The 27,833-nt window shown below is 39.7% G+C and overlaps 1 protein-coding gene across 3 annotated transcripts in view; it reads right to left on the bottom strand.

Moving 5' to 3' along the window:
- The window catches only part of UNC79 (unc-79 homolog, NALCN channel complex subunit), a 371,443-nt gene that overhangs the window by 206,565 nt on the left and 137,045 nt on the right, over positions 1-27,833 (bottom strand). For 2 of the 3 annotated variants that reach the window (XM_025391814.1, XM_025391812.1), the window contains exons 4-7: positions 24,569-24,739; positions 13,604-13,696; positions 4,882-4,937; positions 4,071-4,200 (exon numbers count right to left, since the gene is read on the bottom strand). In XM_025391814.1, the coding sequence (XP_025247599.1) occupies positions 4,071-4,200; positions 4,882-4,937; positions 13,604-13,696; positions 24,569-24,656 (367 nt within the window). In that variant the 5' untranslated portion in view covers positions 24,657-24,739. Of the gene's footprint in view, positions 1-4,070; positions 4,201-4,881; positions 4,938-13,603; positions 13,697-24,568; positions 24,740-27,833 lie in introns of those variants that run through there. The other variant, XM_025391813.1, reaches the window with a different exon arrangement.

The following is a 27,833-nucleotide window of genomic DNA, read 5'->3' as shown; positions in this document are numbered from 1 at the left end:
ATTGTAAATCACTGCGAAAACTAACAAAAGTTGCTGGTTCCTAAGAAAGCATTTCATCTTTGAACTTCCAAGTTAATAAAATCCCTACAATTTTCATTATTAAGAATATTAGGGGTTATAGTGCCATTTAAATACTGATGATACTCTTTGGTATGTCTTGTAGTAGGCATTGCAGACAATTTCTAATGCTTTACCTAATGTTTAATTAAAGGACTGAATTGAAAAAAGTGATGTAACACAGTTAAAGTAGAAAAATGTGGGGCTCAAATTCAATCTGTGCCCTTATTATTTGTGTGAATTTAGGCATGTTACTTAAACTCTGTCTCCCACTCCTCATCTGTAGAACGGAAATAGGACAACTGACTTCCCAATATTTTTGTAAGGTTTAATTGAGAAAACATCTGTAAAACCTAATATGGTGCCTGGTCCATAGATTGTCTTCAATTAGGAGAGGGCTGAAAAAATTAGATAATATAATAAGCAGCTAAACAATGTCTGACCAGCAGCCAGTGCTGGATAAGTAGTAATCTATAGACCAGAATGATTTTTTTCCTGTGATCTTTTGTTTCCTACACAGAATGCCACGGTCTACTAGAATGGGAGTTTCAAGAGAGCTACTTCCCCAGTGCATAGGACAGTGCCTGGAGGGCAGCAGGCATCCCATAACAGGCTGCTGAAAGAATGGAAGCATGACCATGTCATTGCAAGGATGGACTGAAGAATGAATGCCCTCAGACAGAGACATCTTGGTTCACAGTGCGTAAGGGAAGATGAAAGTTGCTCTGGTTGTAGTGGGCATAGACTGAGCTATTACAGTGAAGACAGGTTTCACTGAACCTTCCTCGGGGCAGGAATGGGCCATGGGGATGGGTGGAAGTGGCTGTCAATTTGCTGGGCTTTTAGGATGCTCTGAACAGGCAAATCTCATCAAGTGGCTTCTCCATCTAAAACCTGTGCCTGGTGTCCCTTTGCTCATAGGATAAAATCCAAACTCCTTCCCGGGCCTATCAGCCTCTCTGCTCACCTCTGGCTACTCTCCTCCTCTCACTGCAATGTCTGGCAGCACTGGACTTTTTCCAGTTCCTAAATACTATCATGCCGTCTTCTGCCTGCAGTACCTTCTGCCTTGCAACTCACATTTTATCCACTCATGTCTCACCCGTGTCTGACATCTAGTGTGTACATATCCTTCAGGTATCAGCTTAAATGTCACTTACTTGAGAATCTTCCTTAACAAATATCCTTTCCCAAACTTGCCCACCATCCTGGTTAGGTTAGGGACCCTTCCTGTGTGTCCTCACAGCTCTCCGTATTTGTTCTACTTTAGCACTTCTTACCCTGTAAGGCAGTTTTGGGGTCTTTCCCCGACAATTAGAATGTAAGTTCCGGCCCGGCGCAGTGGCTCACGCTTGTAATCCCAGCACTTTGGGAGGCCGAGGCAGGCGGATCACGAGGTCAGGAGATTGAGACCACGGTGAAACCCCGTCTCTACTAAAAATACAAAAAATTAGCCGGCGCAGTGGCGTGCTCCTGTAGTCCCAGCTACTCGGGAGGCTGAGGCAGGAGAATGGCGTGAACCCGGGAGGCGGAGCCTGCAGTGAGCTGAGGTCAAGATCGCGCCACTGCACTCCAGCCTGGGCTACAGAGCGAGACCCTGTCTCAAAAAAAAAAAAAAAAGTAAGTTCCAAGATATTAATGATTTTCATGTTTTCTTTACTGCTTCACCAAGAGTGCCTAATGCCTGCCTAATAGTAGACACTCCATAATTATTTGTTGAATAAAATGAATGAAGTTCCATGTAGTAATTTCCATGAGACCTGGTTTTGTGTTGGTTCCTGCATAATTAACAGAAAGTACAGTGTCTGGCACAGAGTAGTTACTCATCAAATATTTATCAAATAAATAAATGTTATTTAATACTGATTATCCGTTTATACTTCATGGAAGTGTTTATTTCAGGGATCAAATGAGAAGGAGTTAGTGTCAAATATTTCAGTTGTTTCACCTTTTATTCTGTTAATGCTTCCATATGTTGTGCTGCTTTTACATTCAAATTATTCACTTAGCAACACTTAAACATTCTCTACTATCTATGATATACAGCACCAGTGATACCAATTCCCAATTTTAAAAAATTTACTTACTATCTACCTTCATTGTTTTTATTGTTGTCACCATGTATTTTGGGTTTAGAATAAGCCAACCAAGGGTCACCAAAAGCCCAAACAACAAGTATTACTATCTCTAACACTTGACTTTAAGTCTTTCATCAGGAACATAAATCAGATACCTGAATTCAATTACATCCCCGTGAACTCAAATCACCTTTGTAAATACCAATAATGTGAACAAGTAAGTAGATTCTCAGAACATCAGTGTGCAATCCAACAATAACTTGGAGAAAAGTTAACCTTTCAAAAATATCCATCTCTCTCATTTTCAGAAGATTATATCTACAATTAAGTGGGGCAAAAAGGTGAACAAAGGCATCAAAAACTCCATTAGCCATAGGTTTCTTCTTTGATTTAATAATATATATAAACAACCTCCTAGGACCTGGAGGTTGTTGATTTATTTGTTTTGCGGGATTTTTTGGTAGATATCTGTCATTATATTTAAAGTTAATGTTTTTTTCTCATTATTAATCACACCAAAATTCATACATTGTTGAATGGCTGAGCAACCAGGCTATCGGGGTCATTTTTTTGTTTGTTTTTTGAGATGGAGTCTCACTCTGTCACCCAGGCTGGAATGCAGTGGCATGATCTCAGCTCACCACAGCCTCTGCCTCCTAGGTTCAAGTGATTCAAGTGATTCTCCTGCCTCAGCCTCCCAAGTAGCTGGGACTAGAGGCATGCACCACCACACCCGGCTAAAATTTTTTTGTATTTTTAGTAGAGACGGGGTTTCACCATGTTGGCCAGGATAGTCTCGATCTCCTGACCTCGTGATCTGCCCACCCAGGCCTCCGAAAGTGCTGGGATTACAGGTGTGAGCGACCATGCCTGACTTATTTTTTATTTTTTATTAATTATTATTATTATTTTATTTTATTTTATTTTATTTTGAGACAGAGTCTGGCTCAGTCACCCAGGCTGGAGTGCAGTGACACTCCTTGGCTCACTGCAACCTCCGCCTCCTGGGTTCAAGTGATTCTTCTGCCTCAGCCTTCTGAGTAGCTAGGATTACAGGCATAAGCAACAAAACTGGCTAATTTTTGCATGTTGGCCCGGCTGGTCTCAAACTCTGGACCTCAGGTGATCCGCCCGTCTCAGCCTCCCAAAGTGCTGAGATTACAGGTGTAAGTCACTGTGCCCAGCCTATCGGGGTCATTTATTTTTTTATTTTTTATTTTTTAGACAGAGTCTCACTCTGCAGCCAGGCTGGAGTGCAGTGGTGCGATCTTGGCCCGGTGCGATCTTGGCCCATTTCAATCTCTGCCTCCCAGATTCAAGCGATTCTCCCGCCTCAGCCTCCCAACTGGCTGGGACTATAGGCGCGTATCACCACGCCCAGCTAATTTTTGTAGTTTTAGTAGAGACAGGGTTTCACCATGTTAGCCAGGATGGTCTCTATCTCTTGACCTTGTGATCTGCCTGCCTTGGTCTCCCAAAGTGCTGGGATTACAGGCGTGAGCCATCGCGCCCAGTCTGGGTCATTTAATTTTTATTTAGTGCATGAGCTGGTGATATTGAAAGTGCTGCAAGCCTTCTTATCAGAGCAGAATCTGCTAGTTAGGGTTTCTGCTAAATGATGAGCAAATCTGCAGCATTACTCTCACTGCTCATCCCTGTGGAGTGATTACTGGTAGCCAGAGTTAAGACCCTCAGCCAGTGGTATAGCAAATGGGACTGAGACTTAAGGCAATTTGCCCTGATGCCATAAATGCTTTTGAAATTGATTTGAATTAATTCATCTTTAAACCACTTAGTTTCAGAAAGGATTTATGACCATGTCCAAAGGCACAGTAAATATAATCCAGCAGGATAAAAATATATGTATAAGTAAGTGAGGCCAGTGTGGCACAGGAGAAATACAGATGGGGCATCACAGGGCTCCTCTCCTCTTACCTGTGTACTGCAACCCCCTGTACTCGCTTATTGCCCCAGGAGGTTTTAAATTGGGCCAGTAGTGGAAAAGCATTTGCACAGCTGGAGGCTTCACTTGTGAAGGCCCATACGCAATCACATACAAAAGATCCTAAAGGAAACAGCAAGCATATTTTGACTTAGCATCATGAAATAAAAAGAAAGGTAGAGACTTCAACATTACCAAAGCAGTGAAAATTCTAATGGAGGGGTTGAGGTGAGTAATTTCCCTGGAATCTCATGCAGGCATGTTTCATAGATTAGATCCCGTTAAAACATTATATTTTTATGATTTATGTATTTACTGGTCCTTCTGTAAATGAGCCCTCACAGGTAGAGTACAAAGTACTTTATCTTCTAACAAATTCGTCTCTAATCAGATTGATGTTAAGGAAAGATTTTAGAGTAGCATAAGACAGTTTGCCAAATACTGCATTTGAAAAAATATTTCCCTAATCACATTTCTTAAACATTCACATCTCCTATTTGAAAGAGGACAGATTCTCAAGCAACCTTTCAAATTAAATAAAATTGTTTGTCATAACACATAATATTAGCTTAATTCCAAGAATAAGATACATCCAATTACTTTATCCATCAAGACACGATGTTCTCAAAGTACTATTTCTGCTCTAAATGATAAATAATTAACCATTAAAGAAAGAATTATAGGTACTGCCACATCAAAATAATAGGACGTCAATAAATTTGATCTAAACAACAGTTTTAATATGTAAACAATTTTATACAAATTAAGTTTGTGACTATAGGTTAAATTTGACCCAAAACTTACTTTCCAGACTTCTTGTTTATATTTCATGAGGCATTCCAGTAATTGACAATGATACACTGTAATGTAGAAAATGTAATTCGTACATGAAATGTAAATACCAAACAAAACATCCTTTGATATATATATAACAAATTACTTCAATATGACTTTTCAGTCTCTAATCATTAAATTAGAAATAACTTCTGTCCATATGTTCATACTTAAAAAATATCACATAAGCCCTTGACCTTATCAAGCTTTGTCCCAAGGTCCTTGAGAATTATTTCATGCTTCATGTTAACAACGGAAATATTTTTAAAGTCCCTAGTAATCATACATTCATAAAATAAACTTGTATCAACATAAGATCTACATAGGAAAAAAAAACTAGCCCAACAGAATCATAATAAAAGCTCATATTTATTGAACATTCATCATTTGCTAGATATTGTAGAAAGAGCTTTATACGTATTATCTCACAATTACCATGGTGCAGTTAGGAAACTAAGGCTCAGTTTCCAACTTGCCCAAGGTTGAATGGATAGCAAGTGACAGACTTGACGACTTAGAGTGGGGTTTTATCATTTCATCATCAGTTCCATCTTATAGAGGAATTTTTAAAAGCTACACGACAGCAAGATTCCTTGATTTGCCTGTCTTCACTTGGGGAACAAAGATACTTTCAACCTAGTTAGATGCCTTTTGATACCTTCCCTAATCTATATTCCAGGCTTATGCTGACATTGAAGCAGTTCACACTTTATTCACCAATGACCTCCACGTCATTCAATCCAATGGACATTTTTCAGTCTGCATCTTACTTGACTTTTCAGCCACATTCAGTACTGCTGACTACTGTCTCCTTTTTGAAACACTCTTTCCTTGGCTTCATAATATGAATGACCCTCCCCTGTCACCTGTGGTGGACAACACTGTTACCACTCAACTGCTGTCAACACCCTTTTTTCTTGTCCATTTGCCAATTGATATGGTTAAGTTGTGTGTCCCCACCCAAATCTCATCTTGAATTGTAATCCCCAGGTTTTAGGAAGAGACCAAGTGGGAAGTGATTGGATCATGGGGCCAGTTTGCCCAATGCTGTTCTCGTGATAGTGAGTGAGTTCTCACGAGATCTGATGGTTTCATAAAGGCAGTTTTCCCTGCACTTCCTAGCTGTCTCATTCCTGCCATCATGTGAAGAAGGTCTTTGCTTCCCCTTCACCTTCTACCGTGATTGTTAAGTTTCCTGAGGCCTCCCCAGCCATGTGGAACTGAGTCAATTAAACTTCTTTTCTTTATAAATTACCCAGTCTCTGGCAGTTCTTTATAGCAGTGTAAAAACGGACTAATGCACCAATACACAGACTACAAAAGCAAGATACTTTCCCAGAGCCCCTTGCAGCTACAGGTGGCCATGTGACTCAGTTCTGGACAGTAAGAATGAAGAGAAAATCTGCTGGGGAGCTTCTGAGACATACTTTCTCCCTCTGATAAAACAAAAGAGGTACACCAGGAGACTTTTCTCTTAATGACTCTGCTTGATCCTATTACCTGTTTTTGCATGTAGTTATGTAAGGTTATAACAACCTCCACAGTGGCAGCCTTCTTGCAAACATGAGGGGAATTCCAAGATCTCAGTCCCCTGATATTGTGGAGCTATCTTCAGGACTTCCTATTACGTAAACAACCAATGTGCTTATACTTTAAAGCCTCTGTCAGCCAAAGACATCTTAACAGTGCAACCTCTCTGTCTCTTTGGAGAGCTCATCCTCTTCCACTGGGCCATTATCTGTTGAAGTTCCTGAAGGCCTAGTCACAGAACCACTCCACATTTCTTTCATTCTCTGCTCTCCCCTAAGCAATCTCACACTCATTCACAACTTCAGCAGCCATCTATATGTAATTCAATGAAGGGCACTGGACACTTGTGTGTGGGCTCAAAGTTCATTAGCTCTAGTCCAAAGCTCTGTTCTGAGCTCCAGACTCATAATACAACTACCTAATTACCAGCTTCTATTAGGTGTCTCAAAGATACCGTTAACACAACACGTCTGAAACAGATCTCAAGATCTTCCCTCAGAGGCCTGATCTTCTTCTTCCAATGCCTCCTTTATCAGTGAGTAGAACCACTGTTACAGTTTGCATCTGTGTCCCCACCAAATCTCAGGTTCAGTTGTAATCCCCAATGTTGGAGGTAGGGCCTTAAAAACTTAAAAAGGTGATTGGATCATGGGGGTGGGTCCTTCATGAATGGTTTAGCACCATCCCTTTTGTGGTACTCTCATGATACAGTTCTCACAAGATCTGGTTGTTTAAAAGTGTGTAGCACCATGCCTGTAATCCCAGCACTTTGGGAGGCCGAGGCAGGTAGATCAAAACTCCTGAGGTCAGGAGTTCAAGACCAGACTGGCCAACATGGTGAAACTCCGTCTGTACTAAAAATACAAAAAATTAGCTGGGCGTGGTGGTGGGCGCCTGTAATCCCAGCTACTCAGGAGGCTGAGGCAGGAGAATTGCTCGAACCTGGGAGGTGGAGGTTGCAGTGAGCTGAGATTGCACCACTGCACTCCAGCCTGGGCAACAAGAGCAAAACTCTGTCTCAAAAAAAAAAAAAAAAAAATGGCAACTCCCCTTCTCTCTCTTCCTCCTGCTCGAGCCATGTAAGACGTGCTTCCCTTTTGCCTTCTACCATGATTATGACTTTTCTGAGTGTCCTCTTAGAGACAGGAGCTAGTATGCTTCCTGTACAGCCTACAGAACCATGAGTCAATGACACCTCTTTTCTTTATATACTACCTAGTCTTAGGTATTTCTTTATAGCAATGTAACAACAAACTAATATGACCACCATGCATCCAGTTAGTGCATCCAGAAACCCACTCTAGCCAATATGTTACCAAGACTTATCAATTTTACTTCCTAAATAGCTCTCAGATAGATCTGCTTGTTCTTCAGTTTCAATTGTCCCTGCCTTTGAAGTGCTTAGACAAATGCAATGACCTCCTTCCAGGTCAATTTATATACAACCTGACTTCTTTTCAATCTGTTCTCAACTGCAGCGGAGGTGACCACACTGCAGCCCACTCAAAGCCCGTCAGCAGCTTCCCATTAGATTTGGAATAAACACAGGCCTCCCTAACAGAGCTCACAACACCCTGCATGTTCCAGCCCATGGAACTTTAAGTCTAATGTCACACCAGGGAGCCCTCACTCTGAGTTCCAGCTACACTGATCCTTCAGTCTCAGCAGTTTGCCATGACACATGAGATTCCTCTTCCTGAACCATCCCTCCATGTAGGCCTTGTTCACACTACTCATCCTGCAGTTCTCAAACCAAAGGTTACTTCCTCAAAGAAGCCCTCCTGACTTCCTCAATAAAAGCAAAATTTCCTTTTATAACATCTTATAGCATAATGTACCTGAAGCACTTGTCACAAGTGAAACTTTACACTTGATTTTATGATTATTTGATTGTCTTCTCACCTCTCACCCCAACCATATGATAAGCTTCCTGAGATGAGGATGGGGTCAGTCGCATGTCACTAAGCATGGAGCCCCCAGTGCCTAGCACATGGTGGATACTCACTGACTACTGATTGAATGGTCGCTCTAGAATTGGAAATTTGGTCTTAAGTCATCACTGAATTCTCAAGTGCAGATGTTCCAAGACACTTTCTCAGACACAGTGTCTGCTATTCTCCACGGGTATGCTATATGAACCTTGTTCAGAGCCGTCCACTGACCCATGAATGTACCTGGATGGTTCCTTTGTTAAAACAGCTTCCCCTCCCAGAATGCCCCATTTACCTTATCAATAAAAACTCTGTCCCGCCAGGCACGGTGGCTCATGCCTGTAATCCCAGCACTTTGGGAGGCCAAGACAGGCGGATCACTTGAGGTCAGGAGTTCGAGGCCAGTCTAGCCAACATGATGAAACTCCATCTCTACTAAAAATACAAAATTTAGCCAAGCATAGTAGCATGTGCCTGTAGTCCCAGATACTGGGGAGGCTGAGGCAAGAGAATTGCTTGAACCCAGGAGGCAGAGGTTGCAGTGAGCCATGCCACTGCGCTCCAGCCTGGGCAACAAAGTGAGATTCCATCTCGAAAAATAAAACAAAACAAAACTCAGTCCATAATTTAAAACTCATCCTTGGCCCAAGTGACACAGTCTTTTCTGATCATTTCAATCCATACAAGTCCCTCCTTCTGATGAATTAACACTGTCTACTGTATTTATTTAGTACTCCTATGTACTACATTACATTGTCAACTAATGACTTACGTAAATATGCCTGATCTTCCCAATTAGACATAAACTTCATAGCAAGCACCATATCTTATGTTTTTCTGTGGTTTCCACAATGCCTAGCACAGAGCCCTGTATATAGAAGGTGCTCAATGAATGCTGGTTACTTAAGTAAGGATTGTGCTCTATCCTTGATACACAATCAGCTATAAGGAACAAGTTGCCAGTTGCGCTTCTTCCAATAAAAATTCAAACAACAGAACGATGACCTACTGCTTGGTCCCAGAGAGCCCCTGGTGGATGTTGCCTCACTTAAGTGCTTCCTATATCACAAGACTAGTTTTGGGTCCCAACTATGATTCCTAGTATAGAGTAGCTGGTTATAAACATTTCCTCATGAGCAAATGAAGATACAGATTTTCAAATAATAGATGCAACTCTGTCTGACCACAGTAGTTTTCCAGTGAAACATTCAACTCAACATTCAACTCCAAGAAGAAAACGGCAAATTGTAGGGATTCACTACTTATTGAGAATTTACAATGTGTCAGTCACTAAAGTAAGCACTTTACATATATGTAACCCATTAAATCTTCACGGCAGCATTTTAAAGTACTGCAGGAAGAATTATTTCCATTTTATAGATGAGGACACTTGGTTTCAGGGGGTAAAACACTTACTCAAGTTCACTAACTGGCAATTTGCAGGTAAGCTCAGATGTGAATCCACATATGACTAATCTCAAAGCACCCTGCTTTACTACCCATCTAGCTTAGAAATTTGGACCAAACTCTCATGATGAGACTCTAATTAACTAGATTCCAAAAAATGGTTTTATTAAGGATATAATATATAATAAATATAATATTTTGATTATTTTAAGCCAGATATATAAGATATAATTTCCCCATATATATTTTTAATTATATCTATATCATAATCATAAGAGATTTCATACTTAAAGAATGCTACAGACTGAATGTTTGTGCCACCTCAAAATTCTTCTGTTAAATCCAAACCCCCTAATGTGATAGTACTAACAAGTGGAGCCTTTAAGAGGTGATCAGTGCCCTTATAAAAGAGGCCGCAGAGAAATCCCTTGTCCTTTCTGTCATCTGAGGACACAGCAGAATGACAGCCATTCATGAACCAGGAAATGAGTTCTCACAGATCATCCAATCTATCAGCACCTTGATTTTGGACTTCCTAGCCCCTGGAACTATGAGAAACAAATGTGCATTGCTTATAAGTCATCCAGTTTATAGAATTTTTGTTATAGCAACCCAAATGGACTAAAACAGAAAATCGGTACTGAGAAGTGGGGTGACGCTGTAACAAATAGCTGAAAATGTGGGAGAGGCTTTGGAACTGGGTAACAGGTAGGGGCTGGAAGAGTTTTGATGTGCAGGCTAGAAAAAAAGCCTATATTGCCATGAATAGACCTTTAAAAGCAATTCTGGCAAGGGTTGAAAAAGAAAAGAGGAAAGCAGTAGAAAAAGCCTCAATCTTCTCAGAGAATACCTAAATGATCCTGAAGAGAATGTTAGTATAAATATGAACAGTAAAGGCAATTCTGATGCAATCTCAGACAGAAATGAGGAACACATTACTGGAAAGTGGAGGAAAGGCCATCCTTGCTATGAAGTGGCAAAGAACTTGGCTGAATTGTGTTCATGTCCTAGTGTTTTGTGGATGGTAAAACTTGTGAGTGATAAAATTGGATACCTGGCTAAGAAAATTTCTTAGCAAAGTGTTGAAGGAGCAGCTGGATTTCTTCTGACTGCTAATACTGTAATAAAATGTGAGGAGAGAGAACGATCCAAAGACAGAATTGTTCATCAAAGAGGAAGAAGAACTTAAAGATTTGGAAGACTCTCAGCCTATCTGTATTGAAAGGATGAAGAAGCCTGTTAGGAAGAGAATGGTGAGAGTGTAGCCAAGTGACCATTTAATAAGATTAGTCAGCTATCTCAACAGAAACCAGGAGGTATTGTCCAAAACAATGGAGGAATGACGCCAGAGGCACTTCAGAAATCCTCTGCACTGCCCCTCCCATCACAGACCCAGAGTGCAAGGACCCTGGGGGAAAAATGGTTTCAAGGGAGAGGCCACCAGCATTTTTAAGACTTCAGGGCATGCCACACCCTCACAAGGCACCTTTTCACTTTGTAAAATTCAGTTCTATATTCCAGTGCCTCACTGTTCAGCTGCACTTTGGGCAAAGCAGCATGCACTGTACCCAGAAAAGGCATGGGGGTGTAGTCACCTCCACCTAGATTTCAAAGGATGCCCAGAAGAGCTGGAACTCCACCCTGAGAGAGTCATGGGCACAGGACCCCAGCCTGCAGCGTGGGGCCCAGGAAGGGAACCACTGTGAGGGCCAGGGTCACTGTAGAGAACCCCCACCAGGGCAATGCCCAGCAAGCCATGGAGGCAGAGCCATGCAAAGCCATAGGGGCAGGGCCTTGGGGGCCCAATCCCTACACGGCAAAGCTGCCATGCAGGGCCACCACCTCAGTGGGTCCAGAAGACAGAACTCTTACCCCAATGGGTTTGGAAGGTGGGACCTCCACCCCAGTGGGCCTGGAAGGCAGAGCATCAAGTCAAAGAAGGTAATTTTCAAACCTTAAGGTATAATGTTGTTGGGTTTTAGACTTACTTGGAATCTGTTACCCCTTTTTTCTTTCCCATTTCTCCCTTTTGGATGGGAATGTCTATGCTATGCCTGTCCAACCATTGTATTTTGGAAGCATATAACTTGTTTGATTTCATAGGCTCACAGCTGGAGAGGAAATTGCCTCACCCATATCTGATTCAGATGGTATTTACATGAGACTTTGGACTCTTGAGTTCATGCTGAAATGAGTTACAATTTTCAGGGCTATTGGGATGGAATGAATGTTTTGCATATGAGAATAACATGAATTTGGGAAAATAGGGTGGAATACTATAGACTAAATGCTTGTGTGTCCTCTCAAAATTTACATGTTGCCAGACATGGTGGTTTATGCATGTGATCCCAGTACTTTGGGAGTCCACGGCAGGAGGATCACTTGAGGTCAGGAGTTTGAGACCAGTCTGGGAAACATAATGAGACCTTGTCTCTAAAAAATATTTAAAAATTAGCCAGATATGGTAGCACATGCCTGTAGTCCCAGCTACTCAAGAGGCTGAGGCAGGAGAATCGCTGGAGCCAGGGAGGTCAAGGCTGCAGTGAGCCATAATTGCACTACTGCACTCTAGCTTGAGTGACAGAGTAAGACTCTGTATCTAAAAAAAAAAATTTTTAATTTGTATGTTAAACCCTAACCCTCAATGTGATGGTATTCAGAGTTGGGGCCTTTAGGAAGTAATTAGGTCATTAGGGCTGAGCCCTTATGCATGGGATTACTGCCTTTATAAAAGAGGCCCCCGATAATTCCCTTTCCCTCCCACCATTTAAGGACACAACACAAAGAAGGCCATCCATGAACCAGAAAGCAGGCCCTCACCGGACATCAACTCTGCTGGCACCTTGATCATGGACTTCCTAGCCTCCAGAACTGAGAGAAATAACTGTTTACTGTTTATCAGCCACGCAGTTTATATTTTTGTTATGACCCAACGGACTAAGACAGATGACACTCCAGACTTAGAAGCATTAAGATTTTGAAATAAAAAAATTTTCCTCATTTTGAGTCAGAAGTTCAATTATTATTTATTACATAATTAAGTAGATAGCAAAAAAAAAAAAAAAACAAAAAAAAAAACCCCACAGTGCCACCAGATTTGTTTACTTTCCAAATAAACATTAAATGAAAATAAAAATGAGTTTATATCTTAGCACATGTTTTGGTCAGTTTTCCAAAGTTATCTGCAATTATACTGACAAACGGAAATCAAACAGAGTAAATGTGAAAGTCTGTCCAACATCACTAGTAATGGAAGAACTACAAATCAAAACAATGAGATATTAATGTTCATCTGTCTAACTCTACACAAATTTTATAATAATAATGACAAATCACAATGAGACAAGTACTTTCACATAGTACTGGAAATATTGAAAATTTCTCAAGTCCTTTAACTCATTAATCCCTCTTTTATTGGTTTATTTTATGGAAATAATCAGAAATATAGTAAAAGGTTTATGTTTAAGGATATTTGTGTGCACTGGGGTAGCCAATTTACCAAAATATTAACAGTGGTTATCTTTTGTTCTTAGAATTGCTGGTGATTTTTATGTTTCTAATTTTACTATTTCTGTATACTTATATTCAGTCCATTTCCAGTCATGTTCTAAAATCATGTCCTCAAATATTCTAAAAATATCACTAGCCAGCAAGATCACTGCTAATAGCAATAGGCAAGATAAATTGATTCCAACTCAAAAGTCTGTTTTCTACACAGCTCCATGATGATGATGTTCTCACACGAGAACATCTAGCTTGCTTGTTTGATGTCTTGTTTAATTATTGGCATTAGAATTAGTCAAACCTTTCCAATTTTCACTTACCTGGATTGGATGTGTACTGCATTGCGATCATTAGCATGGACGATGCAGAGAGGTTAACATGGGCAGGTACGCCTTCTCTCCTTGAGGAGCCCACTGCAACCAAAAGTTCTTTGATTAGACACAATTTAATCTCTACATATACCTGTTACTTTGCACAGAGCATGAGAGATAAGAAGGAACTTAAAAAAAAAAAAAAAAGCTCCAATAAAGGTAATGGAAGTTTTGCCCAAATGAAACCACAAAATGTGTCCTGGCATACAAATGCTATAGTTGTCATCTCCATGGGAAAATCAAGTGAGAATGTATAAGGAGACAGAACAGCGCCAGAAAGTGATGTAATGGCTTTATCAGAGTTGTACTTAGATGGGATCTCTACCCCCAAGATGTTTGTATTTAGATGGAAAAGAAAGAAAAAACAGAATCCTCTATGTGCCCAAAGATAAAGCCATGTGGAAGGGTATCCCAATGAGAAAATAAAAAGGAAAGGTTTTTAAACTCAAATTGAACATATTAATTTTTAGAGATGCAGATGAAATAATACTTTAATTATAATGTATAACATTAATTTAGTTACAATACAAACTCTAAATCACATATTATAAAAAATAATGATATATTAATTTAAAAATTTTCAATTTTCACATATCATTAAACAGTTTTATTCAAACCTTCACATGTAACTTCATCATCAATATCTTCATTACCATAAGAACCACTTTTTTAGTTTTCTAGAGCTTACCATCTTCATATTCATCTGAGTTGTTTGAAATAAAGCAATTTTTGAATCTGTGAATAACACAGTTGCTGGGCATTGTATCCTACGCCAACAAGCATAAAATCACAAAGCAAATTGGTTTCTTTAAAATCCACCTTATCGCTGTATAATCATGGTCTCCACTCGCAAACTGCTTTTAAGACATCTTTAAGTGGCTTGTTTTAGATGACATCAAATACCATATTAAATTTCTTTGTCTCTCTTTTTTAAGACAGTGTATCAGGTCACCCCTTTAAGTATTCAAAAGTAGCACTGATGGAAGCCATTTGGGGAAATACATTGTCTCCCAAGAGGACTTTCTTTCTTTCTTTCTTTCTTTTCTTAGATGGAGTCTCACTCTTGTTGCCCAGGCTAGAGTGCAGTGGTGCGATCTCAGCTCACTGCAACCTCCACCCCCTGGGTTCAAGCGATTCTCCTGCCTCAGCCTCCTGAGTAGCTGGGATTGCAGGCACCCGCCACCACACCCAGCTAATTTTTGTATTTTTAGTAGAGATGGGTTTCACCATCTTGGCCAGGCTGGTCTTGAACTCCTGACCTCGTGATCCACCCGCCTCAGCCTCCCAGAGTGCTGGGATTACAGGCGTGATCCACTGCGCCCGGCCCCAAGAGGACTTTCTTATTTCAAACACAGTAATTGAGAGAGGACCCACCTAATAAAAACTTTATTAGTACTCAAATATAAAATAAATTCCTCTTTTCTCAGGGAAAATTGCAGAAGCAGAAGAAACCTCTCCTTACACTTGGGCTTGTGTGGCAGAGTGTCAAGCATGAACAGAATGGTGTGCAGAGAGCACAAAACCCTCAAAAAGTCAACCCTTACATTTCTAAACATAATAGAGAAGACCACTGCCACGAGCAACAACAAAAAGCAAAAAGCAAATAACCTCAAAATCTGCTTGATTTTATTTTATATTAAAGTACAATAGGTGTGGATTTATCTCACCTACATCCAAAAAGGATAACTTCTAATAAAACACATGTATAATAGAATCATCAAAACACTAATAAAAATTTGTCATATAATAAATCAGAGGAGATTTAAAAATTTTAACACAATTCTTTTCTTTTTACATAAAGTAATTTGGGCACCAAAGTAGACAGTGGCCTTTAAAACAATTTTACAAAAATAAACAAACAAAACACATCTATCACTAAGTTCCATTTACTTAAGTTGGCTTTTATTAATCGCTTGCAGCGAGGCAGCTGCTAACCCACTAAGCAGGTGATACTCAGGGAGATAAACTAGTTTGGCTCCACAACTTATTAAATAAATAAGTATTAATAATTAGACAAAGATTGGGGATCAATTCACTGCTCTTAGACAGTCAAATTGATTAATCAAATGTGATTAATCAAGAAAAAAGAACTTTCAGCCAAATGCTAAGGAACAAAGTGCAAGCTGCTCTCAAACTGTAGCCAGGGAGTTTGTTCAAATTCAGCTTCTTTGGGGCCAAAGAAGACACTCCTGGAGAGTCAGCTTGGAAACCACATTTTCCAGTAAAGTACATGTTTAATTAATAAGCACATCGCGTGATTCTGATGCAAGCTGCCTTTGGACCACTGTTTGAGAAGTACTATTAGAGGGATGAGAAATAGGGAAGAAAATGCCCAGTAAGGTGTCCTGGGGCAGGAAGAATAATTGCACGCCCTGTGCCCTTTGTTAAAGAAAGAAAAGAAAAAATAAATTCTTGTCTCAGACGTATTCAAGAAATACACACACACACACACACACACACACACACAAACATACATATATATATTCTTGTTTTGGGACAAGCATTTCACCTTTGTTTAAATTCATCTCAAGCTTTTTAATAATATGCATTTAATAATATGTATTTCTCAACAATGAAAACTGCTATTAAGGAAGGCTGAGAGTCACTGTAAATGGAGGCCTTTAAAAGTGGGAGAAATGCCCACATGTCTCAGATGATTTAGGTGAAGTCTTTTTGCAGAATGGCCCAAATGGCTCAGCCACCTCGGGATGTCCCTGCTATTCCTACAAATCCATACTCTCCGTCAAGAATGACCAGCCAGGAGGTCAAAAGCATTCCCCTGGCTCAAGCCTAGAAAATTGGCTGCAATACTTACATAAACAGATGGTGTCTTGCAATTTCCTAGCCTTCTAACAGACTGAATAAAATCATTGCAATTCTAATTTAATAAACATGCACAGGCACACATCATTTATTGAATCTTGTTAAAAAGGCATGATGTAAACAGATGTGCAGCTTGTCCCCATGAGGGTGTAAAAAGCCAAGATTATAAACAATAGAAGGGAGAAGATAATTAATCAAAATAAGAAAATTTTGCATTTAATATTGTGCTCAGGAAATACAATTAAAAGTTCTCAGTCTTATTCCCTATCCTCCCAGCATCACCAGAACAACCATTACCATGATCTCCTCCCTCCAGGAATAGTAACAATGCCTTAATATGTTCCTGCATTTTGTAGTTCTGAATGTATTATTATGTACAGCTCTTATATGACTCTCATCCAAAAGAGGAATTATATGGGAAAAACCATTTTATAAAAGAGAGATCATCAAGTTATTTGCATGACAGCACCAACCTAATTATTCGGACTACAGGCCAAGTCACTTGACTTCATAGCTAATGCTCTATTCATTTTCTGTCTATTTTAGACAGAAATAGACTATTTCAACAACTTTTTTGGTCAGTACTTCCTGTATACTAGACATTGTTCTAGGTCCTGGGGATATAGTGCTAAAGACAGACAAGTCATCATTAAAAAGTCAGGAAACAACAGGTTCTGGAGAGGATGTGGAGAAATAGGAACACTTTTACACTGTTGGTGGGACTGTAAACTAGTTCAACCACTATGGAAGACAGTGTGGTGATTCCTCAAGGATCTAGAACTAGAAATACCATTTGACCCAGCTATCCCATTACTGGGGATATACCCAAAGGATTATAAATCATGCTGCTATAAAAACACATGCACACGTATGTTTACTGTGGCACTATTCACAATAGCAAAGACTTGGAACCAACCCAGATGTCCATCAGTGATAGACTGGATTAAGAAAATGTGGTACATATACACCATGGAATACTACACAGCCATAAAAAAGGATGAGTTCATGTCCTTTGTAGGGACATGGATGAAGCTGGAAACCATCATTCTGAGCAAACTATCTCAAGGACAGAAAACCAAACACCGCATGTTCTCACTCATAGGTGGGAACTGAACAATGAGAACACTTGGACACAGGAGGAGAACATCACACACCGGGGCCTGTCATGGGGTGGTGGGAGGGGGAAGGGATAGCATTAGGAGATACACCTAATGTAAATGACAAGTTAATGGGACTCCAACATGGCAGCATACCAACATGGCACATGCATACATATGTAACAAACCTGCATGTTGTGCACATGTACCCTAGAACTTAAAGTATAATTAAAAAAAAAAAAAAAGAAAAAAATACAGACAAGTCTTTGTCCTTATGGATCCTAGATGCTAGAGCTGTGTTACCCGATATGGTGACCACTAGTCACATGTGGCTATTTAAACTTAATTAAAATTAAATAATATTTAAAATTCCATTCCTCAGTCTCACTAGACACATTTTAAGAGCTTAGTAGCCACATGGGGCCAGTGGCTACTCTACTGGGCAGCACAACATTTTTAATGTTTTTATGGAACATTCCATCATTACAGGAAGTTCTGTAGACAGCGCTATTCTACAAGAAAGGGCAAACAGGTACTTGTGGCAAAATGGAAGCAGTGCAAGGGAATAAAGAGAAAGCGATGGAAGGTCCTGTTTCAGCCAGAGGGTAAGAAAGGGCATCTTGAAAGATGTACTTGAGCTTAAACCTAAAGAATGTAAGGAAGCAAATAATCATGAGACCATTTGGGAGAAGGACTTTGAAGACAGAATAAAGCATGGAGCAAAAGCAAGAGTGTGGTGCCTTTGGGAAACTGCAGAAAAGCCAAGCCTCCTGGAGCAGAGTGAAGACAAGGAGATGTAGTGATTGGAACAGGAAGGTAGGTAGGGATCAGGTCATAGAGGGCCTATGAGCCAAGGAAGGGCACTGAATTTGATTTGTAAGAGTGATGGGAAGCTAGGTGGTTTTGCTGAGGGAAGTGGCATGATCTGATTTACATGTCTGGAGGATAGCTCTGGCTTTTTGATGGAAAGCAGAAGGTAGGAGGGCTAAAAAGTAAGCAGGGAGACCAGTTCGGAAGCTACTGGACTGGCCCCAATGAGAGCTGGTGGTAAGAAGTGGCCTGAATGGGGATATACTGAAATGAATTCCACTGGCCTTATACTTATCTAAAGGGTGAAAGTAAAGGAACCATCTGGAAGGAAGAAACACCCTATGGTGTAAGTTTTTCAATGTAACAGAACCATTTCCTGTATTCTGCCAGACTGCACTGCCTGGATTAAAAAGTGGTCTCACCTCTACGTGGGCCTCCTACTTGTGTGAGCGGAGGTAATTGTGTTCCATGAGATAGGGTTTAAGCAAAAGATGTCCATGCCTTCAGAAGGACACTATCAGTTAAACATAAAAGGAAGACCAAGACAATGTGACCCAGGAGCCTATGCAGCATTAAAATATTTGCAGAATTATAGATTAATGAAAAGTCAGGGACAGAATGCCCATCCATACTCTGGAAGTGTTCTGTCAGATTCTATGAGTCCAAAAACTGCTACAATGATTATTGTTATTATACAACACCCTCTAGAAGAAAAAATGCCAAAGCCCCAGCAGACGGCCTCTTACCTTAAGCAATATTTAAGATGATGAAATTTCAGGACAACGTGTGAATTTTAACTAGGTATTGGAATGAGTTGCAATGGGATTTGATATGTCTGTGATTTGACTATGCATTTGGCCTGATATACACCTGCATAACATCACATGATATTTAAAGGCAATTCTCATACATTACTGCACAGTCTTCACAACAGACATGGGATGTGGACAAAGGAAGTTATCCTTATCACCATTTTACAGCTAAGGAAACCAAAGTTCCATGAGGTTAGGAGATTTGCCAGTAGTTGAAGGATTATAACTCAGCTCTTCTGGATTTCTATGTCAAAACATTTCCCATGACTCAGCAATAAAACTCTCAAAGTACATAGGGAAACCTACCTTAGAAAAACAACCATTAGCTAATAAAACAGACTGCATATATTAAAGATTATTTAAATATCATCAATATTTTGCATTTTTACTATTTTTTCTATTAGTCTTTGGAAGGTTATAGAAACATAACATGCACCCTCTGTAGTAGTAGGAATAGAACAAAAAATGGTAAGTCACACAATTGCCTTTAAGATAATGGCCCTCAAGATTTAAATGAACCTTTATTTTCCCTGAAGGTAAGTGACTTTTTGAGAAAATTTGGGGTGGAAAGGGAACTAGATGAGACTGCATAGTCTGGGATACTAGGATACGTTAGAATAATCTTAAACGATTATATCTTAAGCTGATATAATTGTTCAGCTTTATTATCATCTTTACAATAACATAGCCTGCATCAATCAATGTTCACTTGGAATCAGCTCTTTCTCTTCTCTGCCAAAGCATCATCTCCCAAATCTCCATATTTCAATTCAGTCCACAAATCACAGATTCTTTATTGGAAAAAGAGAGGTTTCCATGGTGACATGCAAATGGCCTTCTCAATTCTTAGTAACTCTTTTAATATTTTTTTATAAACAAAGCATATTGAGCACATTTGGAATAAAGAGAAATATATTTTATTTATGGAAGGAGTTAAAAAGAAAAGCCATGTCAAAGGAAATTTTCATAATAAATAAGTTGATGTTTGCTCTGCAGAACCTTAAAAGGACTCATTCTAAAATAAAAGTCCAGCATTTGGTTTATTGAGAAGGATGGTAAGGAGGACATCTCTGATATACATGCTGGCCTCTTAATCTGAAGAGCTGCAATACCTCATTAGGTCCACTTCAAAGATCAGAACTTCATCTTCTAGGTCCTTAATGATAGAATCATTTTACACCTGAAAAGCAGTTCATGTTTTCCATCTGACATTAGGAACACCACACCAAAGAGATAAAAAGCCTTTTTGTCTTAAAGACTTTATCAAGTACTCAGGAAATACAACATCCTTCATCCTAGCATCTCAGCCCTGAAATAAAAATTTTCTGCAAGAAGTTACATGCTCTTGACTTGTTTTGGTCACAATTTCTAGACACCGAAACAACTACAAAAAATAGAAAAAACATGGATATGACCCACAGACACACATTCTCACATCAGCCCATTTTAACATGATTAATCTGAAACTATATCCTTTTAGCTTTGGATCTGTGTCTTTGTATACTTATGAAATCACAAGTACAAAGGAAACACCTGAATGGTGTAATCGAATTTGACTGTAAAGGTTGGTATACAATTTATTTTCAAAGACTTAAAGATGACAAATACTGGCCGGGCGCGGTGGCTCAAGCCTGTAATCCCAGCACTTTGGGAGGCCAAGACGGGCGGATCACAAGGTCAGGAGATCGAGACTATCCTGGCTAACACGGTGAAACCCCGTCTCTACTAAAAAATACAAAAAACTAGCCGGGCGAGGTGGTGGCGCCTGTAGTCCCATCTACACGGGAGGCTGAGGCAGGAGAATGGAGTGAACCCGGGAGGCGGAGCTTGCAGTGAGCTGAGATCACGCCACTGCACTCCAGCCCAGGTGACAGAGCGAGACTCCGTCTCAAAAAAAAAAAAAAGACAAATATTGGCTATTATGGAACCACAGGAATGATTATGAGAAAGGAAAGTCAAAGCTAAGAGAGTAAAACCAGAGCAACAAAATAAACACATGAAACAGACCAACAATTGGGTTACAGGACAATATATGCCTCTTACACAAAATCATATTGACGTTACTTAAACTAGAATTAGTATGCCAGAAATAATCTTTGAGATTGAACACTTTTTTTCAAACTATTTCTTTATAGGTGAAAAAAATGGGACCTTGGGAACATGAAGTGACTTGTTTACCCCTTCAAATAAATGTCAAGTTACTCCTCTAATAAACACTAAAATATACACAAATTCTGTAAACTCAACTTACTATTTTATTCTCCTCAATTGCCGAGGTTTGTACATTTATGTAAGTAAGAATTCTAACATGACTACATGACATGTTTTGCGATCCATGTTTCTAATTAAGTAGAAATTAATAATCAAGTGTAAAGAAATAAATTGCCAGCTATCACAGTATTTGATCAATCTTAAATGTAACTTCAGAGGCCCAATATTTTCAACACCTCTCCCATAATTATTAACTTATTCCTAAGAAGGAGGGATTTAATGAATTAGATTAATTATTAGAAAGCTACAGCCTCCTCATTAATCCCACCATCGTCTCCCAGCACTTTGGGAGGCTGAGGCTAGAGGATCATTTGAGGCCAGAAACTCAAGATCAGCCTGGGAAACATAGCGAAACCCCGTCTCTACAAAAAAATTGTTTTAATTAGCCAGGCATGGTGGTAGAGGCCTTCACACCGTACTTGGGAGCCTAAGGCAAAAGGATCGCTTAAGACAAGGAGTTTGGCCGGGCGCGGTGGCTCAAGCCTGTAATCCCAGCACTTTGGGAGGCCGAGACGGGCGGATCACGAGGTCAGGAGATCGAGACCATCCTGGCTAACACGGTGAAACCCCGTCTCTACTAAAAAATACAAAAAACTAGCCGGGCGAAGTGGCGGGCGCCTGTGGTCCCAGCTACTCGGGAGGCTGAGGCAGGAGAATGGCGTGAACCCGGGAGGCGGAGCTTGCAGTGAGCTGAGATCCGGCCACCGCACTCCAGCCTGGGCGACAGAGCCAGACTCAGTCTCAAAAAAAAAAAAAAAAAAAAAAAAAAAAAAAAGACAAGGAGTTTGAGGCTGCAGTGAGCTATGACTGTGCCACTGCACTCCAGCCAAGACAACAGAATAAGACCCTATATCAAAAAAAAAAAAAGAGAGAGAGAGAGGGAACGGAAGGGAAGAAGGGAAGGAGGAAGCCAGATGCGATGGCTCACGCCTGTAATCCCAGCACTTTGGGAAGCAGAGGCAGGTGGATCACCAGAGGTCAGGAGTTCGAGACCAGCCTGGCCAACATGGCAAAACCCCGTCTCTACTAAAAATAGAAAACTTAGCCGGGCATGGTGGCTTGTGTCTGTAGTCCCAGCTATTCGGGAGGCTGAGGCAGAAGAATCACTTGAACTCGGGAGGCAGAGGTTATAGTGAGCCGAAACTGCACCACTGCACTTCTACCGTGACAGAGTGTTACGCCATCTCAAAAAAATAAAGAAAGAAAGAAGGGATGAAAGGAGGAAGGGAAGAACGGAGGGAAGGAGAAAGGGAGGGAAGGAGGAAGGAAAGGAAGGAAGGAAGGAAGGAAGGAAGGAAGGAAGGAAGGAAGGAAGGAAACAGCCTCATCTGTTTCCTGCTTCAAAAAACCAAAAATTCTTATGCCTAAATTTAACAGTTAACATTATTTATTTTAAAGGTAAGACTATGCAATTCTAAGACTATATCAATAAATGAGTACTTGTCAGTAAGGTTACACAGAACAAAAGAAGAAAATGATCAAATATTCTATTACTTGAATGGTATGATCAGTCTGCTAATTTTTTTGAATTGCTGTATGATTTAGGCAGAAGTCAAACTCTTTGCTGAAAGACATGAAAAGTACAATTCCATAGCTAACATTAAACTTGATTGTAAAAATAAGCAAATGTAGCTCAAAAGATATATATGGTTACCAATTGTTATTACAGAGCAACAACTTTAATAAGATCATAAGTACATAAAATTAAAATGTGAATAATGATCACGAGGAGTTGAATGTAACCAACGAAAGTATTTTTCTTTTTTCTTTTTTTTTTTTTTTTTTTTTTTTGAGACGGAGTCTCGCTCTGTCCCCAGGCTGGAGTGCAGTGGCCGGATCTCAGCTCACTGCAAGCTCCGCCTCCCGGGTTCACGCCATTCTCTGGCCTCAGCCTCCCGAGTAGCTGGGACTACAGGCGCCCGCCACCTCGCCCGGCTAGTTTTTTGTATTTCTTAGTAGAGACGGGGTTTCACCGTGTTAGCCAGGATGGTCTCGATCTCCTGACCTCGTGATCCGCCCGTCTCGGCCTCCCAAAGTGCTGGGATTACAGGCTTGAGCCACCGTGCCCGGCCGAAAGTATTTTTCTAAAACAAGAGTTGAGGGAAGGTGAGAAGCAAGCTGACACTTATTGCATACCAGGCATTGTGGTAGCATTTTACCAATGTTCCAAGTTAACCATCTTAATTATCCCGCAACTTCATGAGGCAGCTATTACTATTATTATTATTATTTTATAGGAAAGAAACAGAAAGTTAGGTAATTTGCCTAAAGTCATATAGCTAGTAGGTGGAAGAGCTATGATTTGGATCCAGATGTTTGACTCCTAAACCCACAATCTTTTCAGATTTCCCACTGAAGAATAGATAAATCCATAATCCATTTATTTAAAAAATACTTGAAAATGATTTTGATTATAAAAACCACAATGCAACATTTTTTTATCTTTGTGCACATGTCTGGAAAGCCTGCAAGATTAAGTCTACAGAAGTGAAACAGGATTCAAATCAGTGTTATGTTTATAATCATACATTACACATGACTTGCAGGCTTCAGCTTTTTTCAGTGTTTTCATAAATTTCGAGTCACTTTATCGTCACGATACCTCTATAAGGGAAAGCTGATGGGTTCGTCATTCTGTAGATGAGGTTTCAACTATGTGAGCTGCCCAGATTAGAGGCAGAGCTGGGACCAGACTTTACACATCCTGACTATCTAATGCTCTTTCTATCAGATCCTTCTGCCTTCAAAACCAAAAGATAGGAATTTCTGCATCTGAGACAACGCTTTCCCCATCTTTTTTCTAAAGTGGAAAAAGATACTGTAATTTATACACAGGAAACCTAGACTGCCTTGACATGTTCTTTTTTTCTATTCTATAAGATCAAACTGTCTGAATAAAACAATTCTAAACCCTAACGCCTTTCATTTCTTTGACTTTTACCATAATATCCATGCTAAAGTGACTGAATTTAAATCATAGCTCATGTATATATCAAGTGATTCCATTATAATCTTGAAAACCTAGAGCCTATAACAGCAAAAGCAATTTCCATTCATATCATACATAAAAATAATCTAGTATTAGGTAAGACTGGACTTACATATAGCCATTGGTAGAAAAGATGTGCTAAGATATTCAATGATATCCTTGTGCAGAAATGGAGGAAAGGTAGCTAACGTTGATATCATCGTATAGGGCAAAGTACTCAGAATATCATCATTGAGAAAAGGTAGCAAACATGTAGTTGTATAAAATATCGACTGTCCAAGATCTACAAAACAAAATTGAGTAATCAGTCACTGAATATTTTGCAATTAACAAAATATGCTAACTTTACATTTTAAGCTTTAATGAAGTGGTTTAAATTATAAGCAACTAGTGCTCCCTCCCTATTAAGTGTTATGAAACATAATATTTGACAGGGTACTATGTATACAGTAATTGGTCAATAAATGACTGATGAATGAATAAGTTAAGAAATAGAAATACCCATTACATGCATTTTTCCTCCACATTTTCTCAATCTTCAGTAATACTTGGTATTCGTATTACTATATTCTACACAAGATAACTGAGGCACAAGCAGTTAGATGATTTGCCCAATGGAAGTTTTAGAAAATTCAAGGGCAGGATCAGAAATAAAACCGGACTATTTCTGCTCCATCAATCAAACCATCTGGAGTATCAGGCAATGAAGTAATTTGCAACCTTCAGCAGAGCAGCAATTTCAGAAAGCACCAAACAAGGGAAACCATAAGCTGGTGCTACATGACCCTGTGCATTGAGTCATCAATGATCATGGGAGGAAGTGCCACCTAATAATAATGTTTCTAACAACATCTTAAAACAGGGATAGTAACAATACCTACCTCACTTCATTAGAAGGATTGTTAGAAGGTTTTAATGGGATAAATGTAAAGTCCTTAGCATAGCACATACTGTGTGCTCCACAAATATTAGCTGTTATTATTAATATTAACAGTTACTATTATTATTACCTGCACAAGAATAAAAATAAAGGAGATGCAACAAAACCATAACTATTTAGTTTTAGAATGCATGTAGGCCAAATCCCATTACACTAAATGTAATTTGTATATTTGTATATTTCTGGACTTCCCAAAATATAGGCCATCAGTCCAGGATTGATGATGAAGACTTTGATCACTTTTGTATTCATTAGAACAGAAAAGTACTAGACTCTTCTTTGTTTTGCACCAGATGTACCTTCTTAGTGTTATTTGGATTCCTAATGTTATTTCTGGTTGTCATTAGAATTAATATGCCATCTCAACAGGCACATCAGGCAGCAACAGACAGGATGTGGCCACAGTGCACACTAGAGGGCCAGGGTCAGTCAACCTTGAGCTCAAATGAATGAAATGGAAAATCCACAGGTGTTTTACTAAGAATTAACCAAGGCTATGCATACAAGACACCTCAGCTGCTTTTGCTGAGCCATTTAGCCTAATTACAGAACATTAGTACTGAAAGGAGCCCAGCTGGAGTATTTTTCACATAAAGAAACTGAGGTCCGGAGAGAGGTGATTGCTCAGGATCACCTGAGAGCAACTGAACTGCGACAGAACCGTTGCCTAGTGCTCTTCCTGTACTCCACCTGGACCCAGCAGGAGGACACAGCCTCCGGTCTGAGCGTAGCAGCTCTCAAAATCTGTGCAAAAGAAGCATCCACAAGGATCTTGCTAAAAATTCAGATCCTCAGACCCCACCCCTCAGTGATTCTTAGTGACAAGTACCTGGGTGGGACCAGAATTCCATGTTACAAACCCCCTCGGTGATTCCGATGTTTTTCAGACCATCCTTCAAGAAACAATGCTGTATTGTTTCTCTGAACCATTCATTAGATTGATCTACTGAGTTTTTCCCTACCTTCTAAGCTCTATCATGCAGAACAAGAACACAATAGCTAAATAACAATGTCACAAAGTCACAAAACAGACGCAGGTATGAGAGCAAAAATACAAATTATCTCCCCTGAAATCGTCACAATTTACACATTAATTGCAATTATACATATTGCAATTTACCAAATTTAATGTCTTTATCTTAATCAAGGGGCTTTGAAGATAATGGGCAGCTCCCCTAACACAGTGGACCAACCCAGGCCCAGGCAGGTCCCAGGTGAGTTCAGGACCAGTAGTCACGAAGGAAACTCACTGACAAGCTCATCAGCATAGTAAACTCTGGCAGTCTTATGTTCAGAGTCCTCTCATTTAAGTTCAGAGCTGGCAGAGGATCACAGCAGAAGTGGCCAGGCTTAAGATGGCTACAGAATTATACAATAAGCAACTTTACGAAGTTCTATACCTTTTACATTCATCATAACACAGAATTGTAAATATAAGAAAAAACAAATTCAATAGTTATTATTTCATCATTTTTATCTCAGTAGATTTTTAAACTTTTAAAATTAGGAACACGTTGTACTAAATAAACCATCAAGAATTCTCTTAGGGGAGTTAGCCATAACCAAAAGACAAAATAACCCCCACTACCCACTTATTTTCCAAAATTCAAATTTTTCTGTACAGCGAAACCTTGGTTGTCACACTTCCAGGGACCAAATTATCAGAGTTCTGAAGTTAAGACAACTAATGTTTTAAAGTGCGTTATCTGCAGAAATCCCTTTTCTTATTGCATTGCTTTTCATTTGATGCTCCCATTTTTACAGGTTAGGAGAATTTGGTAAGCAAGCAAGATAATGAAACTGCCTAAGGACACAGAGTAGAAAGGGAGAAGAGTGAAGAAAAGAAGCAGGCTCTTAGGCTTCTATTCTAAGCACCACTAATATCATATATCGTACACATACTGCAGATAGCATATAGCACCACTAATACCATATGCTGAATACAGTGTACAGCACCACTATATACTATATCTACATTTTGATACAACATTTTGTAATAACTATTGATTGCTGTTTACATTTGGAAGAGTTCTTAGAGATCACTTCTCATCTAACCTCCTGACTTTATTAAAGAGACAGGAAAAAATGGGTCCTAGAGAATTTGCTCCCTCAAAAATCACAGAATCAGTCAGTGGATTATAGCCTGCTCTTCATGCTCTACTTCTCAATTTTCTGGGCGTCAGTTTTAAAGTCTTATCTCCCCACTCATAATTTCAACAAGAGTCCCCATGATAACTCATCAGGAAAGAAGAGAAAATTTCTTGTTATATGTCTTCCTCCTTTCTCCAGCCCCATTCTCCCCCAATACTCCACTTGGATAACATCCGTCTGGCAATAAAGCAGTGTAAAATGATACTATGGGACGCACCATAATGAAGTTTCAGTGTAGTGTTTCTAGCCACACAAAGCCCTTTCAGGTGACTGATTACAACAGTGA

Source organism: Theropithecus gelada, chromosome 7b (assembly GCF_003255815.1).
Source record: "Theropithecus gelada isolate Dixy chromosome 7b, Tgel_1.0, whole genome shotgun sequence".
In the NCBI taxonomy this organism is placed as follows: domain Eukaryota; kingdom Metazoa; phylum Chordata; class Mammalia; order Primates; family Cercopithecidae; genus Theropithecus; species Theropithecus gelada.
The sequence above is the reverse complement of the archived record's forward strand: the minus strand, read 5'-3'. Positions and strand labels throughout refer to the sequence as shown.